Here is a 23,876-nt window from a genome sequence, read left to right as displayed (position 1 = left end):
TGATTTATTCACCTTAATTTTATTCTAAAATAACTAGTGTAAGAATTATTCTAATTCAAATCGATTTGAATAAGAATAAAATTTCTGTTTTTATTCTTATTCTTATTCAAGTTAATTTTTGCCCAACTCTGGGCGTAAGCATAGCGCTTACTAAATACTTTATCTTACGTTAGTCGAGATTCAGTTTATACCTTTTTCAATACTCTCCTTGGGCTACTGTGCCAGGATATTGAGGTTAAATCTACAGTTTCGCGAACGGTAGGTACACGTGTAGGTAGATAAAAATCTGAAACTTATGAGTAGGTATCTCTTGTTTGTAGCAGAAAGAATGTACCGATACGTCTGTAGTTTTTATGCATATTGCAAAAGCCAAAAGTGTTCGGCTTAAAATTAAGTACCTACCTAACTTCCAAAAAGTGGTAGAAGTGGTTTGGTTTAAAGATAGCTCTATTTTAAAAGTTACATATTTAATTACAATGATTGTCTTCAATAGTAAACATTTTTATTTACGAGTATGTAAGATACACTTTGTAGAGTCTGTGCGGAAAGAGAAGTCATAGAATGTATTGATTGGTTCCCATACATTCCACGACTCTTTTTTTCCGGAAAGCCTAATATGTAACTCCATGAAATCACCTCACGTGCGCAAAGGCAAACTTTACGCCGTTCGCACGGATATCGACGTTTTATTGCACGGACAAACAGCTTATAATGCTATTTATTCTGTCACTCGACACCAATCAAACGGCGCAAATGTGCGTCCTCACGAGACGCGGAATATAATAAACGGATGGCCTACGGCAGGGGTCTGCAACCCGCGGCTCGCGAGCCACATGTGGCTCTTTGAAGCAGGGATGTTGCGGAGAGGATATTTAAAGGCTCACATTCGCGGATGCAGATGCCAAGATTATTAGGTACTTAAAAAACGTCAAATATTACATTTTAGTAATAAAAAAAACCGGGCAAGTGCGAGTCGGACTCGCGCACGAAGGCTTCCGTACCATAATGCAAAAAAAAAACGAAAAAAAAAGCAAAAAAAAAAACGGTCACCCATCCAAGTACTGACCACTCCCGACGTTGCTTAACTTTGGTCAAAAATCACGTTTGTTGTATGGGAGCCCCATTTAAATCTTTATTTTATTCTGTTTTTAGTATTTGTTGTTATAGCGGCAACAGAAATACATCATCTGTGAAAATTTCAACTGTCTAGCTATCACGGTTCGTGAGATACAGCCTGGTGACAGACAGACGGACGGACGGACAGCGAAGTCTTAGTAATAGGGTCCCGTTTTACCCTTAGGGTACGGAACCCTAAAAAAGAAACGTTTAGATTCAGTGCGGAAAGAGAAGAGTCGTGGAATGAATGGGGCCCAATACATTTCAAGATTCTTCTCTTTCCGAACAGACTCTAGTATTTGAGCAAGAATATAGGTGCGTTATATTTAATAAACAGTAACTTGGGCAACTTGGCCGACTTTTCTGGATCTAGACGATTTCGTTATAGGTAATGATGACATTACCTCTAGCACTTACGCCGCCGCTAAGACGTTCCTGTACTGACTTGTTCGACATCCGCATCCGCATTAAGCTCCGCATCGAGTTTATGCGGACGCGGATTTCGAAAATAATGCGGAACTTCCGCGGTTGCGGATGCGGATGCGAATATTCGCAACATCCCTGCTTTGGAGGTACGATTGCGGCCCCTGAAATGACCAAAATATCACATTTAGAGTTCTTAGACCGCTGAAAACAACATTTGCGGCTCTTTGAGAATCCTAAAACTGGGGATTTCTACTGCGGTTGGCTCTTCTCTTTAAAAGTTTGCCGCCCCCTGGTTTACGGCGACTATCGATAACCGAAATCTCGTTATCTGGCTCTCTATCGCTCGAATATGCAAGAGCGATAGAGAAGCAGATAAAGAAATTTCAATTTTCAATGTTCGTGGTAGGTCCTGGTGACCTGTTTTATGCTTCGCGCAAGTCTGGCCGCCAAATGTTACCATAAGTCCATAACGAACAGTAAAATAAATATAAAGTATCTACATCTACACACATTCTACCCGGTGGGAGAATTCATAGAAATACTGTTTCATTTTACCAAAAGAAAAATATCTGGGTTTAACGAGTGTTTAAATGTAAAGTCAGTGAATAAAACAGTATTTTTTTTTGTTTGTCATCATCTGTTTTGTTGTCAACGAACAAAAACCTCTCAGAGCTAACAAAAGATTAGGTACTAATGAGGTACTATGATTAAGAGCCTACCTAGTGTTTGTGTAGGTAACAAAGTGCCAAAGAGTAAATCATTAAATCATTTATTCATTTGCAATTTTTCTGTAGAAAGTACTTAATATATGGGCAATAAGGTCGTGTATACAAATTTTTGGGACTTTGTTCGCATCGATATTTTTAGACGTGACTGTACCTACATTTATAACGGAACAATAAATCTCATATAACATTGTTTAAATTACATTGAAATTAATGTTGATGCATTTGTTGACAATAAATTGGGCAGATGACACTGCAAAGGCCAGTCGTCAGAAAATTATTTATCTTTAGCCAAAAATGCAATCATGTATACACGTATTTGTTTACCAACTATTACGCGACGGAGACGGTATATGCTTTAAAGCCGACCACTGACTAACAGTCCGCCGGACGATATCGACCGGTCAGTTGTTCGGAACTGTCAAATTTTTGTTCTAACTGACAGGCCGATATCGTCCGGCGGACTGTTAGTCAGTGGTCGGCTTAAGATTGAGAGGGAATTTATGTCTGTGTTACGGTTCTAAAAAACGCACTAGTGATATCTAGTATCTATAACAGCGAAGATTCTTACTCGTAGAATTCGTATTTACCGCCGGTGCTATTGTTATTTTGACGTATTTTTGGACCAAGAAGAAAAAAAAAACAGGGTCCTGATTTTTGCTTTGGACTATTAATCTCGCTTAGATTCAAAAAAATCTGACGCCTAGCGATTGACAATGTTCACGACTTTTTATACCCATTACATAGTGTTACCGCATGCCTTGACGGCGAAATTAGTAGCAATTATGTATGGCATGCCGCATGCCACACAAAGTTGGGGCAACTAAGTAAAGTTAGTAAAGTCATTGTAAGTTGAATTATGAATAGAAAGGAAAAAACACCAGTCAAAAACCTTTGGGCAAGCCCAATAAAGAAAGATGAATATTTACAGATATAGTAGGTATTGTAATATCGATACGTACTCTGTACTCAAGATCAAAAGGCAATCGCGACAAAATGCTTTACGAATAGACAGTCAAATCATGAACTTGGCCGAAATCTCAGCGGCTAAAAATACGCATGTACCTGTCAGTCACCAGAGACACACTGAGAGAGTTACATCACTGGCACTGGGACTGAATTGCCCATTGAAACCAGTCTGGGTCATACACGGATTTAGGCTCTTGTCTTTTCTTCATGCATAGCTTAAGAACATTGGAGATGTATTGTAAGTGTCATGTCATGTATGCGATTGCGCAAACCCGAATTAAGTCATTATATTATATATTTACATGCATTTAGGACGAAAGCTTGCTGGGAATGAATTCCTCAAAACGGATTTCACGGATTTGTGTTGATTGGCAGTTATCAAACTTGTGATTATTAGTAAAGAACGTTCATGTTTGGAGATGATTTCATACAACTAAAATTTTGTCGTAATACTGAACTGTTTTTCTGTCTTTACTTAAAGTCGTATGTAAGTATTATATAATTTAATCTCAATATCCTTATATTACATAGTATATCCCGAATGGATTTTCTAATATCACTTACAGTTCTTAAAATTCTTATGTGTGATATGTAGTAGGTAATAAATTCCTCGTAAAATTGGAATCATCGGAGTCGTACCATTAAGGGGCCCACTGATTAACAGTCCGCCGCGGATGGTATCGGCCTGTCAGTTGTTCGGAACTGTAATTTTTTTTTTCTAACTGACAGGCCGATACCGTCCGGCGGACTGTTAGTCAGTGGGCCCCTTTAGAATGAGAACTACTCGAATAGTTATTAGATGTAGTTCTACGTACTGCAAAAACTATAGTGTAAATTCTTTTCCCAGCATCCTGCCATGGTTTAATCCCCAGATATTTTTAATTACATAATTCGAGCCGGGGGGTTCGATTGCCGTTTTAATTATTCTAAGTTGCCGATACCCGACGCGGTATCGTCGTTAATTTTAGTGTAAGAGGAGCCGCGGTATCCCATGCCGCGGCCGTCATTTAATCAGTGCCAGTATTTTGACTTGAGAAAAAACGTTAGGATAGCGACGAAAATTAATACATGTTTTTTCGGCTGTAGCTTTCGTAAAGCGGTTTTAAAAGTTAATATAGTAATCATTAAGATATAAACTATAGTATTTTTTTAAGATCGGATAAGAAGGGAGAATTTAACCAGTTTTCCGATTTCTTACGTAGTTTAAAGTTTTTTTATAGCTCTAACTACTTTATGTTGTTAAATTATAATGAGACATTTTTGCTTCAAGTATTTTGTGTGTGCAACTGCAAAACAAATTCTCTCTTTGTTCTCACTAACAGATAGCAAAATTGATGATGGTAAGTAGGGACACTCGTGTTATACAGAAGCGATCGCGAGTCTATAGAAAACATCACGATCACTGTACGTAGCTCGTAGGTACCCATACCTACTGGTAATATCAGCTGAATCGGCTGTGCGTCGTACCTTTCCACTACTCAAGTCAAAGTACTGTGTCGATAGTGCTGCCGAACCCCACCAGCCTGTTTATGCAGGAATAATTAATTTTCTACAGTTACGAAACGTGAGGCTACGTACTTCTAAGTATTTCCCGAAATTATGCGGCGTATCGGGTGGCTTTGTTAAAATTTAATTATTGTATGGGTTGCGTGAGAAAAATGAGCGGTGTACGTTTCGCGGTGTGGGTTTACGCGATATTGCTATTGATTCCGTATAAATCACGTCTAGATAGTTACCTTTGTATATGCATAACATACCTAAGTTTAGCTTAATTTGCGAGGAAATACCTACGATCGAACCTGAAAACATTCTTTGATTTTATCTGTTAGTTTTTCAGCGTAAAAAATATATTTAAAAAAAGTAAGGTAATAAAAAATCAATTAGCTAACATTGATGGAGTTCTACAGATTGGCAGATTCGTTCCAACCAGTTTAACTTTCTTTTTAAATATGAGTATGAGTTAGTATTAAAGGTAAAGCTGTAATAACTCCTGAAGAAAAGGGGGTTTCGTCTCAGACCTGTCAGTAAATAAATGTCAAGCTACTTATCTCTCCAACAACTTCTATACCAAAATAACACAGATTTTTAATGCAGTGACGTAGACATGCCTAACTAATTTAGACACACTTAAAAAATAAAGATAATCGAAATACTTTAACCAGATTGAATTCGTATTTAAAAATTTGTCTGATTTACCATTGGAAGTTTGATCCTTTGTACATCTGGCCGTCTCCCTACTGTCACCCGAGCCGTGTCACCCGATCCGTCATTATTGAGACAAAACTTAGTGTCAACTGTCAACTCACCGCAACATACAGAAAACACCCTTTATATTGTATTTTACTGTACTTGAAATATTTAAACTGTATATTTTACTTGTATAATATTATCACAAAGTGGAATGTCGTCTTCTAATAACAACGGTGACCCTTGGTGGAATCCATGTCACAATTTTTTTATTAAACCAGGTATTTCCATCTATGTATCTTAGCCCTTAAGTGAAGGCACATAGGCCAGGTGAGGACCCGTAAAAGCTCGTAAGTTTTTAAGTCAAGCAAAAAGTAAGTTTTTAAGTTAAGCGATGGCTCACAAGAATTTATAGGCCCCGTTTATGAACTATTATTGGAGATTATAGGGATAATTTTAATTGTTAATTTATTGCCTATATTATGTACTTGTGCCATACGACTAAATAAATAGGGATATGTATGCATTCTTACTGCCAAATTTGTGCAAAGTTAATGTGGTCAGAGTGTAGTTCTTAAATCGTCCAGATACAGTAGCCGAACAGCAGCACTTGACAACTCTCAACATATTAAGCGAGCATCCCCGTTGTCACGCGATAGCCCGTTGTAACCGATCCTGATGCGTTGCATTGTACATCTTGCCGAGAGTAGCGACGGAGACTGGACAAGAAGCTAAATGTAGTCCTGACAGTTCAGGTGTAGGTAATTGGCCGTAGTTCTGCAAACGGAAACCCACACTAAAACTCCCATGTTAACACTAAGGTTCGTTTATCAATTTTTTTATTGTGGAGTTTGTTCCCGTTTGTTTACGTCCAATTTAGGATTCGTTAAACTGCAATGATAACGTTATCATTACCATCAGGAACATTACGCGCTACGTTGAAACACTTGAAACAAGATCCCGATGCATTTGTTTCGTATTCATTTTGCAGTGAGAGTGATTCTATACAACACAGACAGACACCGCCTGACTACAGAAACCTGCAGAAACGTGCCGTCAGGACCATTGCGAGAGTGCCAGCTGACACCCCTGCCAAAGAGCTTTTTAAAAAACTCGGCATTCTTACACTGCCTGCAATAGTAATCATGCAGGTAGCGATATACGTGAGAGGAAACTTAGACACTTATAAAACGAAAGAGATGGGGTCAAATTACAATACGCGTAATGCTAGGAAACTTGTAGGGATTAGTAGGAAATTAAAGAAATCAAATAAATTAACTCGTGTAATGGGACCTACTGTCTATAATAAACTGCCACAAAACGTTATTGACGCACCAAGTTTGTCCAACTTTAAGCACCGTTTAAAGAACTGGCTCGTCGATCACCCGTTCTACACCTACGGGGAGTTCATGATACATACAGGGTCAGTGCGTATCTGAGCCGCATTGTAGTCAGTAACAAACTGTTATTTATTAAATGTATAATATTAATTTTACCTCATTTGACATTAAATATTTCTGTTGACTAATTTAAAATTGTAATTTTTAATCTTAGAATCGTATCACATTTACTCTTATATTAATTTTAAATGTAATTGTTGACTTTTGTTTTTATACTATTTTAAATTTTGATCTCAACATTATTTAAACATGTAAATCGGCTTTGTTTTTAATATTAATTGTAATTTTAATATTGATCTTAATTTTATATTTTCAATCTTTATTCTTGATCTCAATTTAATTTTAAATTTTTTCTAATTGTAATTCGACATTTGAGTAAGTTTTTGTTTTAATTTTCGATTATATTTGTACATATAATTTTAAGTTTAATTTTAGTTTTTGATCTCAATTTTAACTGTATAATTCTAATTTTATTTGACATGTAAATTGGCTTTATGAATAAATGAGTATGAGTATGAGTATGAGTACATCTAATCCTTAATAATCGGATAAAGGCTACCGTTTGTAGATGGCAAAGAGTACCATCAGCAGCAGAGAGAGAGAGGGAGAGAGAAAGTAGCAGTAGAGAGTAGAGAGAGAAAGAATATTAGTAGTACCATCGCCCACACTGTTATCTGACAGTTCGTAAGCCTTATTACAAAAGGCATAAGGCCCACCGATAGACATAAGAGTGTTGCTGTTTGTACAATTAACGTGTATGACATTAAAAGCATTAACGCCACTGCACCTCCAACCTAACCTCTCACGTTACTCCAATCGGTCAAAAGAGTTACACCTCTGCCCTCTCCCTCCGATCTATACAAGGGGGGTGAATAAACAACACCTCCACCAGGAGGCGTGCATGCGAGTATCGTGTGACCATATCGGTTTCAACTAACACGGCCTTTGTGACCCTTCTTCCCTTGACATAAGGGCTGTTTTGTTTTGACGCCCGCTGGACAATCAATCTGGCTGAGTAGCTTTAGAATTCGTTTTGTAGAAAAAATGTGCGGCTTAAAATGCATGGTGTGAAAATGAAGTGTTTTCATGCAAACGGAAACGCGATGATTCGGTTATTGAACATTTCATTTTAGAACGATGCCAGAAATCTCATATCGTCTTCAAAAAATTTTATGTTTAATCAAATAATCCCATAGATTCTCCTCTACAGTGGAAGATTTTTTTTTGTCTAGCACATATCCCTAGCAATTTACTCACGGAACTTAAAAATGAGATGGAACTTCTCATATCACAATAGTAGTTTGTGTTACAAGGGATCAAAATGATATATTTCCGTCAAGGGCATAAGTATGCAAGAGCCATAGAGAGCCATGTAATTTACAATTTTCGCGGTAGGCCCTCTGACTCTATATCTTAGAAAGTGATGTAAAAATATAAAACCAAGTAGATAACCCCGTCGATCTTAAAATTCATGTCCACAGCTTTGTCCTTGCTGTAAAATCGTAACGTGATGTACGATAAATTATAAAAGCGACCATTCAGCAGACATTACTACAATCGGGCGGAGTTGTAAGACATTGCGCACATTATGTCATTTCATTATAACTCATCTGGCCAAAGCGCCGGCATTGAGGCATCATGCATGCGTCAACTCAAGGGACCTACGATTCAACATGATGGAGGTGCTGCTCGTTTTTATTGTTCAGTTGAGTTCTTGGGCTTCGACGTGCACTCAGCAGCATAGCTAAGAGGCGAGATATTCAAAATAATCTGATCTGAACACTTGTGCTGGTTACGAAACGTTCAGGGTGGACCAAAAATACTTTGACAACAATTATTAACGAATGTTTTTCTTACTTGCACGTCTTTAACAAAAAGTCATTAAAAATTAAAATGAATAAGAATAAAATGTAGGTACTTTATTACCTCCAAAATCAAAATACTCTCCATCGACTTTGATACACAAACACTTGTTAAAATGATCAACATAACAGCTCAGTAAAAAATCTTCGTCAACGTATTTTTGGGTCAACCTGTAAGAGCGTGTGCAGATCATTTTGACTACCTGGACCATTTAGACATGATCTACTTTCAAGTTCCACATATATCGAATATTAGTTTGCTTAAGCTCGTTAAGCGACTGGAATGATATTCCTGTAATGAATTTGTGTCTGGTGACCGTGTCAGGAGCACAGCAATTCAAATTTTGTGGCAGTATTTAAATTTTATCGTATCGCCCTAAATGCCGGAACAAAGTGGCGTTCTCCTGTGTCGAAGAATGAGATTAAATCTTAAATCGAGAATAAATTTTATTTAGGGGCATTTTATTGTATCAGCCCAGTTCGTTAGTTATTTGAAAATTTTATTTCATTTCAGTACAACTAGGGAACAAATATTATTATTTTATTAATAAAATTGATTTGGGTTATCAAGTAGTCAAACTACTCTGAAAAAGAAATATTACCGAACTCATTGAGTACTTAATTCTAAAAATAACTGAACTTACGTAATAAAGAAATAAATTTTGATCCATATGCTAAAACCAATTTTGTTCTTAGTAATAAAATAAGAGGCCGGTTGTTGAAGTTAAGATACTGATAATATTTTAACTACGTCACAGCCTTGGCCCAATAAAGTGCGTGCGCGCATGCATGTTGCACCGCGCGTAAACAGACTCGTGTGTCTTATTGCCAAGGTAATATGAACTAAATTCGCTTGCCAGTGTTCAGTTAGATATCGAGTGTTCTGTTTCCAGGATTTTCAGGGCTATTTTTTCTACCAGTTTTCATATTTTATTATTTTAATAAAATAATTATTGGCAAAATAATTCTGTAAAAAAGTAAGAATTTATTGAGTAGTTTTACTTGCAGTTATGACATTGACATAACGCTCACGTCTACGTAATTTACTTTCTGTACATCTCGCTTGCACTAATATGCGAGTACGAGCGAGATGCATAGAAAGTAAGTTACGTAGACGTGAGCATATATGTCATTGTCAAAACTGATGGTAGACGTAAAGGTGAGCAAAATAAATTTAAACAAATTATTTTAATAATTACGGATATGGAAAAATAATATTTAAATCAATCTTTTTCGGCACCTTTTTGTAAACTCCTTAGATCGCGATAAGATACTGTTTAAATTAGTTATTTTAGAATCCTACATTGAACGATTTCGCTTTAAACCTTCTTTCAACCACGGGATGTCTGTACTTACCTATTTGTGTATGTGAGTCAGGTGTGGGTAAGTATGTGTGTCATGTGTTACATATCGTAGCGTCTAAAGTCTAAACTCTTTTGCCAATTTTTGTGAATGAGGTGTCAATAAATTCGGTTTTATGACGCGGGTGACTACATTTTTAACACACTTTAAAAGAAGAGACAGTTTTTAGGGTTCCGTACCCAAAGGGTAAAAACGGGACCCTATTACTAAGACTCCGCTGTCCGTCTGTCGGTCTGTCTGTCTGTCACCAGGCTGTAACTCATGAACCGTGATAGCTAGACAGTTGAAATTTCACAGATGATTTATTTCTGTTCCCGCTATTACAACAAAAAAAGTACTAAAAACAAAATATAATAATTATTTAACTGCCCTCCCATACAACAAACATGATTTTTTGCCGTTTTTTGCGTAATGATACGGAACCCTTCGTGCGCGAGTCCGACTCGCACCTGGCCGGTTTTACGTACTTAAGTAAAACATTATTTTCGTACAATTTGGAATCGAAATCGGGACCAAGGGTTAAATTTGTTAAATTGTTTATCTATAAGGGATTTTCGTAAAGACATTTTGTGAACTAAGGACCGATCAAGCTCCTAATCATGTCGTACATGTTCATGCGAACTTGTCATTATTTTCAAACATGCATGTTGCATGCTAGCCCCGAGTCAAGCACGTGACTTACAACAATTTCGGTTGAATTTGCATTTAAAACGAAAACGATATCATTTCGTATATTCGTCCCATAATCTGGATAATTTAAACGGCGTTTTAACCGTATTACATCAAGATTGGTTCTGACATGAACCGTTTAGGGTTATTGAGTTTTGATGAAGTTATCAGGCAATATCTTGTTGAACGAAACCTTTACTTTTATAGGTACCTATTCCTAATACATAATCAAAGTTAATTTAAATAACTAAATATTTTTTACAGTGCGGCCGGGAAATAGCGGGTTTACTTCCCAAGCTTGTTTACCAAGGGTCATGAAAAACCATCTGACTTCAGACCCAATTAGAATTTTTGAAAAATAAAGCGGTTTTTGTAAAAACTGCTTTTAGGGAAAAATTTACTGTGTAGTTGTATAATATGGGAACATGGTACGCAACTACGCATTAAGCTTAATCCTATTTCTATTGATGTTACATTTAACTAACTGGCTAGGTGTGATGGACTATTCTAATTCGCATTTCTTACAGAAAACTCGAAGAGCTACAAATCCTGATCAAATTCAAGATATTACTCAATAATGCACCCTTCGGAAACTTAATACGTTTGACGAAGGTACCTATTTGATACTTGTTCGTTAATACTACGCGAGAACTTATTGTTAAATTTAGAGAATGTGACGATTTACGATTACGACGCTTCAGAATGACGCAAGCGCAACCCTACCCGCTTTGTAACCGGGAAACAAGGAAATTTAGACGAACACATGAGAAGCTTGGCAATCGTAGCATTACACCTAAATATACCTCAAGAGGCTACCATTAACGCTACCGCGCAATACAACACAGATACAAAATTAAAAATGTTTTTTTTTTAAACCAAAGCGATCATTAATTTACGACATAATTACCTACAGTCTACACGAATAATGATAGGAGTGGGTGATAAATCCAATTGACCTCAAACTTTAAAGAAATCACGCAGATCCCGTGACGTCACAACGCGTGGACACCGCCAATGAGGTTATTGACATGTCAAACTATTTCTGCGTCGCCAAAATAAATGCGCGCGAGCAGCGGGGGCGGCCTTAGACAACAATCGCAACTTTTTAATATGTTTACGCAATTATACAAGGCACAGTACGATTATCAGATGAAAACAATAAATTGTAGCGTCGACTTGCGGCCTGGGACGGTCTCGGGTTACGTTTTGAGCAAAGGAACGTCTAAAATTACCCCGCACGCACACACACCCCGGCCGGTGTCGGTACACACGCAGACAGAAGCGCCGCCTATATCTATTATCAAAACATCCAGCGACTCCGGTTACAGCGATCCGAGCGCGCTTCAGAGATCGTGTTACACACTTTAATGGCTGGAAAAGGCCTCGAAAACGTGATATTACACGAGTTTTATTGTGTATCGCAAATTGTAATTAATATTGTAACCGTACACTTGATAATTTATTCGGCGTAACCCCGCGCTTTTGTGGAGGTCCCCTTGACGTGAGCATATCGAATTTAAAAATACGACTCGCCGTCTCCTCTTACGCGATCGCGCTGCCAAAGCCAACTCGGGAACAACGGAAATTCACATCAATGTCGGAATACAAATATAAAATTTCATACCTTGATTTCTTCTTCGTTCTCCTTTTTTATTGGTTTCGGCGGGGACGAAGGTTTGCTCGTGCTCGAGTCCATTTTCAAAGTTCCACTTTGTTTCGCACTAAAACAACAGTCATTAATTTTTATTTAAAAGTTTTCGTCGCGTAAGTTTAGCGCACGCGTAAACACATCGCAGCGCGAGACACACGTGTCGCACGGACGTCGGTTGCCCCGCGACTGGCGAGCCGTGATTGGCCGGTGTGCGGGAGTGCGCCGGAAAAAGCACATTTTTCGCGCGCTCGCCGGTGGGCGGGGCTTCAGCGCGCGTGCGCGAGCTTTCGTGAGCGCTTGTAGGTATATAATCTGTGCTTTCAGCTCAGGGGGGCGATTTTTGAATTTCGATCACGCGAATTCGTCACTCGAAAATCGGTGGAAAACGGCAAAATGCTAATTTTTTAAATACGTGTGATAGAAATTTGGAATCGAGTGGTATTGACCACTCGTCGTCATTTCTATTAGTAGAATTTAAATGCCTAGTAGTGGAGATATTATTGAACGAAATTTACGAAATACACGAAATCGAGCGGTCGAAATTCAAAAATCGGCCTCCAGCTACCTGTCCTATCACAATAATATACTGGATAGCCCCGAAAATTGAGCGGTCCTACTTTAAGGCCAGAGCACACCAGATGCGTGTGCGTAACGTGCACGTGCGCTAAAATATTGGAGCTGCACGAACATGTCACGCAAGCGGTGTGCCGTCTCACATAAGGAGCTGTGTACTTACAACGCGCACGTGCACGTCTACGCAGTGGCGTAGCTAGGGGGGGGCGGCGGGGGCGGCCCGCCCCGGGTGTCACCCATTTGGGGGGTGACACCCGACCGTGAACATCAGTAGTGCCATCTATAAAAATTCGTAAAACTGTGGCAGATTGCACAACCGCCATTAAGGAAATAATATACAACATGCCCACGAGGAACCCGAGAGATTTTGACAGAATATTCCTGATCATATTTAAAGACTAAAATGTCCTATAAACTGTTTTGGAATTCGCCTAGTTTCATAGTCCAGTAGCACCAGCATAGCAATGTACAAATTGCAGAACATTCCCAAAAGGCGGAAACGTTCTCGAGAATGTTCTCAGAACATGGAAATTATTGTTCCGCAATCTTGGATTTTTTCCAAAAAAACTTTTTTTTGACATAGGAATCCAGAGACCTCTATCTCCCGCCATGCCAAATCTCAGCGCGCTCGCACCAACTTGAAAAAAAAAAAAAGTCGGCCATTTTTTTTTTATGCAGTTTGTTTTGTCTCGGGGCCCTCTATGACATTTGGTCGAGCACCCCCCACCTATCACGCACCGTTTAAAAGTTGCCATACAAAATAAAAGTGGCCAGTTTTCCCGCAATTGTAGCATTTTTCCAAAAAAACAATTTTTGATAGGTATTTAGGGGATCCCGACATTCCGTGGCCAAAATTTCAGCGCGCTACTGCAAACTTGAAAAAATTAAAAAAAAAAATCGGCCATATTGAAAAAAAAACATGGCGGCGTCAATATGACATTTGGTCGAGCACCCCCCACCTAGGTCTGACCGTTTGGCCGGGCCGTCATACATTTTTCTGACCGGAAGCGGTAGACCAAAAGTCGGAATTTTCTGGGGGTAAGGATACTACACCTAAACTATCGTGAATATTCATGGTATAAACTACGATAAATAAATAAATTTTCGTTCTCGAGAACATTCTCAGAAGTTACCGAGAAATTCTCATGTGGAAAGTTTCGCAACTTTGGAAAGTTTTTTTTTAATTATGTGATTATTTCTGTAATTGACAAAAAAAAGTTAAAATTATTTTTGGGTGACAGTTTTACAAATTATAGCATTTACATTTTATGTACAAAAAATCGAAAAACGAGAAATTCTCATGTGGAAAGTTTCGCAAATTTGGAAAGTTTTTTTTTTATTGTGATTATTTCTGTAATTGACAAAAAAAAGTAAAAATTATTTTTGGGTGTCAGTTTTACAAATTATAGCATTTACATTTTATGTACAAAAAATCGAAAAACAATTTTATTTTGGCGAAATTGACGTAAACTCTTTTAGTATTTTTTCCTTCTTTTGGCCTCAGAAATGCATGGTTAAAATCTCTCGGGGTTCCTGGTATGTAACAATAATATGTTGGTGCCTCGTAGGTTTTTTTATTCAAAAAGTATTTTTTTAATTATGTGATTATTTCTGTAATTGAGAAGCTATGTCACTATTTCTAATTGGGTGACTCTGGACTATTTGAAATTCATTGTGAAATGGGATTTTACAGAATCTCTTTGAAATCGCGCACTTGGCAAAAAAAGTTTTTATTTTTTTTTTAACGTAAATTATTTGTATATCTTTCACGGGACAATGATGACTCGGACCTTTGGGAGGCGTGCGCGGAGCCCAGGCCAACATGTAGACCCTTATGACACTTATGAAATGTGGGTTACACCGAGCGGATGCTGTCCTTGCCCGTGTCATAGAACGCGCGCAGAGGCAACACCCGCCAGGGTGTGGACTATTGAGAGTTCATGGAATCTAAAATGAAAGCGATGGAGTAAATTGTGAGCTATGGAATATTATACGTAATTTTATAATTGTAAAATATTAAACATATTTTTCAATTTTGATTGAATTTTGGGGTGACACCCACAATTTCCGCCCCGGGTGCCACCCATGCTAGCTACGCCACTGCGTCTACGCACACGCACCCGGTGTGCACAGGCCTTTAACCATCACTTATTAAAGAGTCCAATCACATAAATGTTACCCAGGTAGAACAAACGTAGGTAAATCTAATTTTGCGTTTTAATTTAGTACATTTTTAGGGTTTCGTAGTCACCTAGAAACCCTTATAGTTTCGCCATGTCTGTTTGTCTGTCTGTCTGTCCGAGGCTTTGCTCCGTGATCGTTCGTGCTAGAAAGCTGCAAATTGCCATGGATACATAAATCATGTATTGCGATAGAACGGTAAAATAAAAACTATAAAAAATTTTTTTAGGGTAGGTACCTCCCATACAAAAAGTTTTATTTTTGTTTTTTTCTTGCTTTGTCCCAATGTGGGGTATCGCTGGATAGATCTTTCGAATAAGGGTCATGTAATATTTTCGGAAATATGCACTTCAAAAAGAAAATGTGTCCCCCCCCCTCTAACTTTTGAACCACGGGTCCAAAATATATGAAATAAATCGTGAAACAAGAGCTTAATAAATACTTCCAATGAAAATTATAGCGAACATGATCGGTTTAGTCGTTTTTGAGTTATTGCATCTTCTTTTCTTAGTAAAAAGACGTAAGTAAGTACAAAGCGCTGCAAAGATACTTACTCCCTTATAATAGGTACTTACTTACTAATAGCCCCCGTTTGGCCTATTTTGACAGATTGGTATTAACTACGAAACCCTACACTGAGCATGGCCCGACATGCTCTTGGCTGATTATTAATGTTCAGCAATTAAAGAGTCCAATTTTATTCAGTACCATTTTATAATTATGTGCTACGCTACAACATTAACATAATAAATAAATGAACTGACAAACGGCGCGGAGATATTCGATCTATTACAATGAGTTTAATTACAGTTTTTTTACTACTTAATTCCGGCTTAAAAGGAGAAATAAACGCGTTTGACGCTGAAACGATTTTTTTTTACTTTAATTATACATGTTGCCGCTATAACAGCAAATACTAAAAACAGAATAAAATAAAGGTTTTTTTATTGCCTCTGCACAACTGCAAGGATTAACTTTTGACGTCGCTGTTTAAATGATAAAATGCTTCTCTATGATCATTGATCAAAATGCGATTCAATTTGAAATTCAAATTGTAAACAGACATACGAGGCTTTGTTCGTCATAAAAATACGTCTTAAAAGCAAATTGGTGTGTAGGTACGACAGGTACGAAGAAACAAAAGCAATCGCTGCGACAAAACAATTTATGCGAAAGAAACCTATAAATAGATATGTAGTCTTAAAAGTAGCATGTCACCAGAAAATCTCAGTATTCCTATGAAACCAGATAAAAAAATTGCATTGAATACTTATGCATAAAAAAAACTTTTGCAAAAAGGAAAGAAAGAGCCGTATGCATTTCAGGGTGATCCTTGCCGAATGAAAATTTGTAGGAAGGTGGGCCATTTTTAACCGACTTCCATTTCATAGAAGGAGGAGGTTCTGTATTCGGTTGTGGCTGTTTTTTTTTTTTTTATGTATGTTCATCGATTACTCCGAGACCCGTGGGCCGATTTGAGTAATTCTTTTTTTGTTCGAAAGGAGGTACTTCCAAGGTGGTCCCACATTAATCTGGTGCTGTTCTGATGATGGGATCCATGAGGAATTGAGGGAACTCCTCAATTTTTAAATGCACATGTAGGGTGATTTGGGTGTTTTCTTAAGCAACTCGAGCATTTTCTCTCGAAAACCACCAATTTGATGAAGTGGACCTGTTGATGATGATTGTTTTGATGATAATCATGACGATTTCTTAAAATGTACGACGTTCAGCGATTATTCCGAGACCCGTGGTCCGATTTGAGCAATTCTTTTTTTGTTTGAAGGGAACTGCCTCCAAGAGCGTCCCACATTAATCTGGTGCAGTTCTGATGATGGGATCCGTGAAGAATTGAGGGAACTCCTCAATTTTTAAAGGCACATGTATGGTGATTTGGGTATTGTCTTAAGCAAATCAAGCATTTCCTCTTAAAAACCACTAATTTGATGGAGTGGACCTGATGATGATGATTGTTGATGATAAATGATGATGATTTTATATGTGTAGATTACTCCGGAACCCGTGGTCCGATTTGAGTAATTATTTTTTTGTTTGAACGAAGTTACCTCCAAGGTGTTCCCATAATATTGTTTGTTATAATCTGGTGACGGAATTCATAAGGAAATGAGGGAACTCTTCAATTTTTAAAGGTACGAGTATGGCCACATCGTTGTTTTTTATAGTAACTCAAACATTTCCTCCCGTTAATAACCCATTTGATGAAGTACAACTGTAGCCTTACCACGAGTTTGACACTACATCTTCGCTATCGTCTTCGCCCCGTAGATGGTTCTTGAATTGTTTTATATTTTGAAATCAATTTCTCTGGATAAGAGGCGGGAAATAACTCAGTCCCAATTCCACACCTGAGTACTATAGACAGTTCGAAAATTAGTAAAAATTGCTGTTTAAAAAACATATCGGCAATCGCGTTGGTTTTATACTAGTACCGACAAACATGGTACGGACTGCGCCAAGGTGGATTGACAGTGGGTTCTTAGGTATCTACAGAAAGTATGATAATTGCTGTCGTGCAAGGCAATCCTTGTTATGGCAAACATTGTTACCGGATCGCCCTAAAATCATGGTATGTTTCAAATTTGGCTTGGCACCGACTTCAAACATATCAGTTAGTAACGCATATACTTAAAAACGGATTATATTTTATTTTATCCTTTTTGAAGTCGGTTTTCTTTTTTTTTGTAAAAGTTTTTATATTTAAAGTTGTCCCCTACACTTTTTTTCCAAAATTGGGATTTTTTATGTTATTTCTACTCAGAATCACGAGCTCTTTCTATCCTAATAGGAGAAAAAAGTGTCCCAAGGTTTTTTCCCATTCCGTTATCATTTTTTCATAGACTTTGTATGACGGTTTCGGAATGGAAAGATCGAAAAATGTATGGAAAATCTTGGGACACTTATTTCTCCTATTAGGATCAAAAGAGCTCATGATTCTGAGTAGAAATAACATAAAAAATCCCAATTTTGAAAAAAAGTGTAGGGGACAACTTTAAATAAAATGGCCCAGTTATCCGTCTAAGCCGCTCAGCGAGACAACGCTATGCGCGCGTATTATAGCGACTTCCCGCTCGCACATCGGAGCGACGTGCCAATCGGATCCAGTGTGCTAAGCGCCTAAGAAAATAAAGAAAGCATCATAAGAAAAGCACGCATAAAATAAAAAGCGACGACCAATTAGGTACTACAGTTTTCGCCATTCTAAAACTTTTAGTTTGCCCCTCGTAAATATAGAGTTAGGAGCGTGTTTATTTAAACTTACTATTCTCATTATAAGACCCAAGCAAATTTTTGCGCTTTTGAATTTGGAACTTTCATTTATTTCTATTTATAAGAGTACGTAACTCATTTAGCGAAAAAAAATTTGTTTGTCGCTAGCGCTACTATTCTAAAGATTCTAAAAGAACTACAACGCCATCTTACGGCAATTCCGGATAACTAAACTATGTCTATCTCTACGTTTATCTAATTCGCAATGTATGTATGTATGCAGTATTTAAAGATCGTGAGATCGTGACTGTATTACTTTTGCATGCTGCATGGTAGGTCATAAGAATCTAGTCATAATAGTTATAGGTAATATTCAATATTTCTATGCCTATTTAGGCAGGATGTGCTGTTCAAAAATTGTTTTTTACATCTTTATTGTACCGCATTCAAGAAATAAATGATTATGATTATAGTATTCATACTACTAATTTATATAATAATGGTGGCTAGCTGACGATATGATAAATGGTATGCGGAAGTATTTTATTCTCACAATATAAGCCGAACGTTTAAAAAACTACGAATATTAAAAAACTGTCCCTGAAAATATTTCACTGTTAGGCCATCTACATTATGAATGTAGGATCTACTGAATAAGATTTACTTATATAAATTTATTTTTCTTACTAGCATTGAACAATGTCATATACACAAATCATGAATCTAGGATATACCTGGATCTGGCATGAGTGGTGGGGTTAACTGACAGAACGGGATAGTCTTATGTATCTTTCAGTAGGAGTAGCAGAGAAAGCGGTATTATTGCCTGTCCTTGTCACAGTCTCACTTTTTGTTTGTTCCCCATTTTTTTATTAGTATGGAGAATGGTGGGCAACAAATGAATTCGACCAATCACAGTGTCGCATTTGCGTATGTTTTGTCCCTCACAGAGGCACGCGTATACAACTTCTATGCGATCCTACCTTCTATGACACAAATACATATAACCACAAAACAAGTTCCCAAATCGCGTGTAATGAAACGGCGTAAAGAACTTAAAAATATACTGAAATGTCTTTGTCATTAATGTCAGCGTTGACAGCTGTCTTATCCTTGTTGTTTTGATAGTAGCATTCGTAAATTTTTGCGATTTAAAATATAATTAAGCCAATGATGTTCATAATTTTATGATCATTGTTTCGTAAGCAAGATATTTAAAATGTCATCTAAACTACCAAAAGCAGCACTGAGTCTTAAGCAGGTATATTATACTACTAAATCTTATTACATTAACTACTTGGAATTTTGATTTGAAAGTGTTTATATTGTGTTAAATTTACAGTTTATGCTGCGCCAAGAAGTATTGAAGCTATACAGGGATATATTTAGAACACTGCGATATGTATCTGACGAATCGACGCGCCAAGAGTTGAAGGAATGGGCCAGAACTGATTTCAGAAATAACAAACATCATACAGATGAAGCGACTATAAAATCTATGTTGTTTTATGGGAAAAAGTCGTTACAGGATTTAGAAAAATCTTTAGCTTTAAGTAGATCATGAAAATAAACTTTAGAATTCAAATTCCACATTAGTTGGTAGTGTTGGTACCAAATGAAGTGAACCCAACTACATAATTAATTTACTAGGGGAATTAGTTATGAAAATTGAAGAGCTAATTGTTGTGAAATAAAGATAATGTATTTTATTTAAAAGCCTTATTTCATTTATAATGAGATTTTATTTATTCCCGTTTGTTCATGATCATAACATTTGATTTGTACAGTTAGTTTTACAAACAACATTCAGTACATTTTGTAGTCACATTGTCATGATTTATAGTTTAGTAACTTTCGATGTACAGCTAGAGAAATAATTACCAATGTAAAAGAAATTATGTTAGTTTTTAATTTTAAAATATCTACACTATGTACAAATTCTTAAATAAATTGTTGTGCTTTCAAGCATTGTATATCTTACTAATATAATAAAACATGTACAAATGTTTTATACTTTTTCTCAACTGTTTACCTATAGGTATAAACAGTGTCTCATTTCTCTCACCAGCTTAAAACGTGGCAACTAAGGTGTACAGTCTTAAATGCGTGTCTTCTTATCTACTACATTTTATTTTTAAGCCTATAACATCTTATATCAGACTGACATTACCATTTGTTCAAACTATAGTATTTGTAGTAAGTAAAAAGTAGGAATTGAGTTAAAAACCAATTGTAGTATAATTCAAGTATTATAGGTACACATCAGACTTGTCACATTTAAAAGTAAATTAATGGTAATGAGTTCTAGCAAGCAGACTATACATTATCTATTTATCCACAAAAACCGCTTGATAGAACAGATACATTAAAATTGGAACTGTCATCCCAGTGCCAATAACAATAGTAAAAATATGAAAAAATGTGACAAAATCACTACTTTTGTTCAAGTACCTGGCCAATATAGTGACCAAGTCCTTAGCTATGAAAGAACCATCAGTTCCATAGCAAGGCAATATGTTCAAAAATGCTAAACCCATGGAAAGCATGAATATATACTTCAGTAGCTTCTCAGCGTGTGTTGGAGAGAATAATGAAAATAATAGCGTTCTAGGGAAATACTGATCTACAAAAACAGTTTTATGCAATTCATATGGCAACCCTAGAAACAGGACAGCATTATTATCTTTACGTTCAATGACCATTAAATAAGTGTGGTTGTTAAGAGCCGGCCGAAGGCAGTGCATGCTGCGCGGACATGAATACCCACCAGCTTCTGTGCATTTTTTAAAAGTATTCTTCACCATATCTCTTGGTTTGAGGCATGAATATTGTCCTGGTAAGACTGAGTCTGTACCCACTTTTGGTTCCATATACTCAAAACAGAAACTGTAAATGTCATCTTTTCTACAGCATTCCACAACATCATTCTCTTTAATAGTCTCCATCATGATTTCATCATTTTGAGCTACATATTCTGCACTTGTACAGATCCCGTATCGCTCATGGGCCATTTGGAGACATAAAACCCAATCTTTAGAGTTTTTAATGACACAGTTATTAACAGAGGTAATGATGTCACCTGTTTCTAAGCCCCTGACATCTTTTAAAACAGAATCGTAAGTGAATCCCACAACTTTAACTCCTAAATCAGTTTCATAAGCAACACTGAATAAAATGGGAGTAGCCATAAAAATCATCAATGCAAAAAAAGCAAGGGCAAGGTTATGCCACACTCCGGCACAGAATATCCTTAATCGTTTAGCTACAGGAAGAGCCACTACATGATCCCCATTTAGCTGGACAAATGCTATTGGGATGATTGCAAATACAGATATTCCTACTGACAGCAGTTGCACATCATGTTGGCAAGCCGTTAAAGCATGCCCTAACTCATGGAAAATACTACTCATAGCCATAGCTAAAAAGTACACCCAAAAATCTGATGTGGGTATATTAAATCCAGGTAAAATGGCTTTTACTTCCGGAGCAGTGCTTAGATGAATACTTTCATTAAAATGTTGATAGATAAAATTAATCAGTGTCCATAAGGAAAATGGTAGTAATATCCAGATGCTTACAATGTAGCCAAAACCGAACCATTTATTTAGAAGGTGGGTCAGATTCTTGCTCCAGCGATAGAGAAACCTATTAAATGCAGTTGTGGCCCATGAGAAATTTAAAATCCCCACTTTTAAGCCGGTGCCTTCCAGGAACGCGTAGTACGGGTAGTGCATACAACTCTGTGGAATTAATTGTTATGTTTAGTAACAATACAACGTTATTTTGCGGCATTTTTAAATAACATCAGCGTCGCCGGAAATACATACCTTGAAGAATGAATCGAAAAACCATATTACAACATAGAAGGCCACAACAAAAGTAAATAGTACTGTGAAAGACATTTTTGCAGAAGAAATGTTTGTATATCTTTAAATCATCTTCGCGTTATTAATTAAATGTTCTGTAACGACGTTATTATTTTTCTTGACTTCCCGGTGCTGCGGTTTTTTGATCTTTAGCACAACTTCTGTCAAATTAAATTTGTTTTCATTAATTTTGTTTTACCAACCAATCATAAAAGTGCGCTTGTAGAAACATATGAATGGTAACGATATGATTGGTTTTCAAAACGGTAAAAAAACAGAGGCAACAAATTTTGACAGCAGCATTCCACTTGAAACAATGCTGCAAAAGTAAACGCATTTTTACACGATCCAATTTTTTTTCATAATTATGCACCGTGAGCATGTATCTAGTATTAAACTGAGGGGTTACCGCGAAAACCGAAATTCGCAAATTGCGGGGATCTTACTCTTTTACTCCAATGAAGGCGTAATTAGAGTGACAGAGAAAAATGCCCGCAATTGACGATTTTCGGTATTGGCGGTAGCCCTACTGGATTGGGCATGAGTGGTGGGGATAACTGACAGAACGGGATAGTCTTACGTATCTTTCTGTAGGAGTAGCAGAGAAAGCGCTATTATTGTTTGTCCTTGTCACAGTCTCACATATTTTTTGTTCCCCACCTCTTTTTAGTATGGATAATGGTGGGCAACAAATAAATTCGACCAATCATAGTGACGCATTTGCGTATATTTTGTCCCTCACGGAGGCACGCGTATACCACTTCTATAGGATCCTACCTTCTATGACCGTGAGTGACTAGAGTAGCGATATTCCCAAGATCGAATCATAGTCTAATAAAACATGGTCTTCCATTCCCAGAGTGACACGGGACAACAACATGGCCGCTATATATAGCGCTATCGCATATTATCATATAGCGCTGTCGCATGATGACGTAGGCCCGTGTCAGTTAGGTGACCTAGAAAAGACGGGAATGGAGTACCAGGCGGAGTATATTATTATACCATGGATCGAATGAAGCGTTCAGCCAGCGTTCAGCATGTTAACTGAGGTTCTCTGAGCAATATACTTATTATACTCTTTGCTCTGACCCCACAAACGTACTATAAAAGTCCGCAAAAAATATTTTTGATTTGATAAATTGGAACGCACGTGGAAAATACAGTGAATAAGGCCCCATTCGCACGACAGCTTAAAAAGCGTTGCGTTAAAACCCGACGTTGGCGCTTTTTTACCGTTTCCAATATTTGTGTTCATATGAACGCTTAAAAATCACTTGTGAGTCGTACTGCCACGTACGCATCTCAGCAAAGCCATACTTTATTTGCTATTACGACGTATTATTTGAATATAGCTTGAATATTTCAGGAATTTGTAAGCAAAAGTTGACATTTTTAAGGTGAAACTAATAATAATCTTGACGATTGACACCAAAAATTGACACTTGACAGCCAACTGACAGCAGCGCCGGCGTTTTTTTAACGCTTGTGAGAACAGTAGGGCTACCGCCAATACCGAAAATCGTCAATTGCGGGCATTTTTCTCTGTCACTCTAATTACGCCTTCATTGGAGTAAAAGAGTAAGATCCCCGCAATTTGCGAATTTCGGTTTTCGCGGTAGCCCCTCAGATACACGGAGTTCCGTATGCTCTATTCAATT

General features: G+C 37.3%; 3 protein-coding genes across 3 annotated transcripts in view; 1 reads left to right on the top strand and 2 right to left on the bottom strand.

Moving 5' to 3' along the window:
- The window catches only part of LOC134794145 (sine oculis-binding protein homolog), a 50,126-nt gene extending 37,512 nt beyond the window's left edge, over positions 1-12,614 (bottom strand). Inside the window, exon 1 of the mRNA XM_063765852.1 lies at positions 12,341-12,614. Within this exon, the coding sequence (XP_063621922.1) occupies positions 12,341-12,412 (72 nt within the window). The 5' untranslated portion in view covers positions 12,413-12,614. The remainder of the gene's footprint in view (positions 1-12,340) is intronic.
- A 6,833-nt stretch (positions 12,615-19,447) lies between these two features.
- On the top strand, positions 19,448-19,923 carry LOC134794144 (LYR motif-containing protein 2). Its single transcript, XM_063765851.1, has 2 exons — positions 19,448-19,610; positions 19,692-19,923. Exons 1-2 carry the CDS (start codon positions 19,569-19,571, stop codon positions 19,911-19,913), a joined length of 264 nt encoding a protein of 87 aa, XP_063621921.1. The 5' UTR covers positions 19,448-19,568; the 3' UTR covers positions 19,914-19,923.
- A 138-nt stretch (positions 19,924-20,061) lies between these two features.
- On the bottom strand, positions 20,062-22,359 carry LOC134794143 (membrane-bound transcription factor site-2 protease). The gene is made up of 2 exons (XM_063765848.1): positions 22,177-22,359; positions 20,062-22,089 (listed from the first exon to the last, which is right to left on the bottom strand). The coding sequence occupies exons 1-2, from the start codon at positions 22,249-22,251 to the stop codon at positions 20,677-20,679; spliced, it is 1,488 nt and encodes a 495-aa protein (XP_063621918.1). The 5' UTR covers positions 22,252-22,359; the 3' UTR covers positions 20,062-20,676.
- Between the last annotated feature and the right edge of the window lie 1,517 nt (positions 22,360-23,876).

The sequence above is a fragment of the Cydia splendana genome, chromosome 10 (genome assembly GCF_910591565.1).
Source record: "Cydia splendana chromosome 10, ilCydSple1.2, whole genome shotgun sequence".
NCBI classification, from domain to species: domain Eukaryota; kingdom Metazoa; phylum Arthropoda; class Insecta; order Lepidoptera; family Tortricidae; genus Cydia; species Cydia splendana.
The sequence above is the reverse complement of the archived record's forward strand: the minus strand, read 5'-3'. Positions and strand labels throughout refer to the sequence as shown.

What these genes read in the sequence shown, in the direction of transcription:
- LOC134794144 (XM_063765851.1), top strand. Translation starts at nt 19,569, where the DNA reads ATGTCATCTAAACTACCAAAAGCAGCACTGAGTCTTAAGCAG. An exon ending in CAGCACTGAGTCTTAAGCAG is followed by an intron (nt 19,611 to 19,691) that starts GTATATTATACT and finishes TTAAATTTACAG; the next exon opens with TTTATGCTGCGCCAAGAAGT.
- LOC134794143 (XM_063765848.1), bottom strand. Translation starts at nt 22,251, where the DNA reads ATGTCTTTCACAGTACTATTTACTTTTGTTGTGGCCTTCTATGTTGTA. An exon ending in TTTTCGATTCATTCTTCAAG is followed by an intron (nt 22,090 to 22,176) that starts GTATGTATTTCC and finishes TTAATTCCACAG; the next exon opens with AGTTGTATGCACTACCCGTA.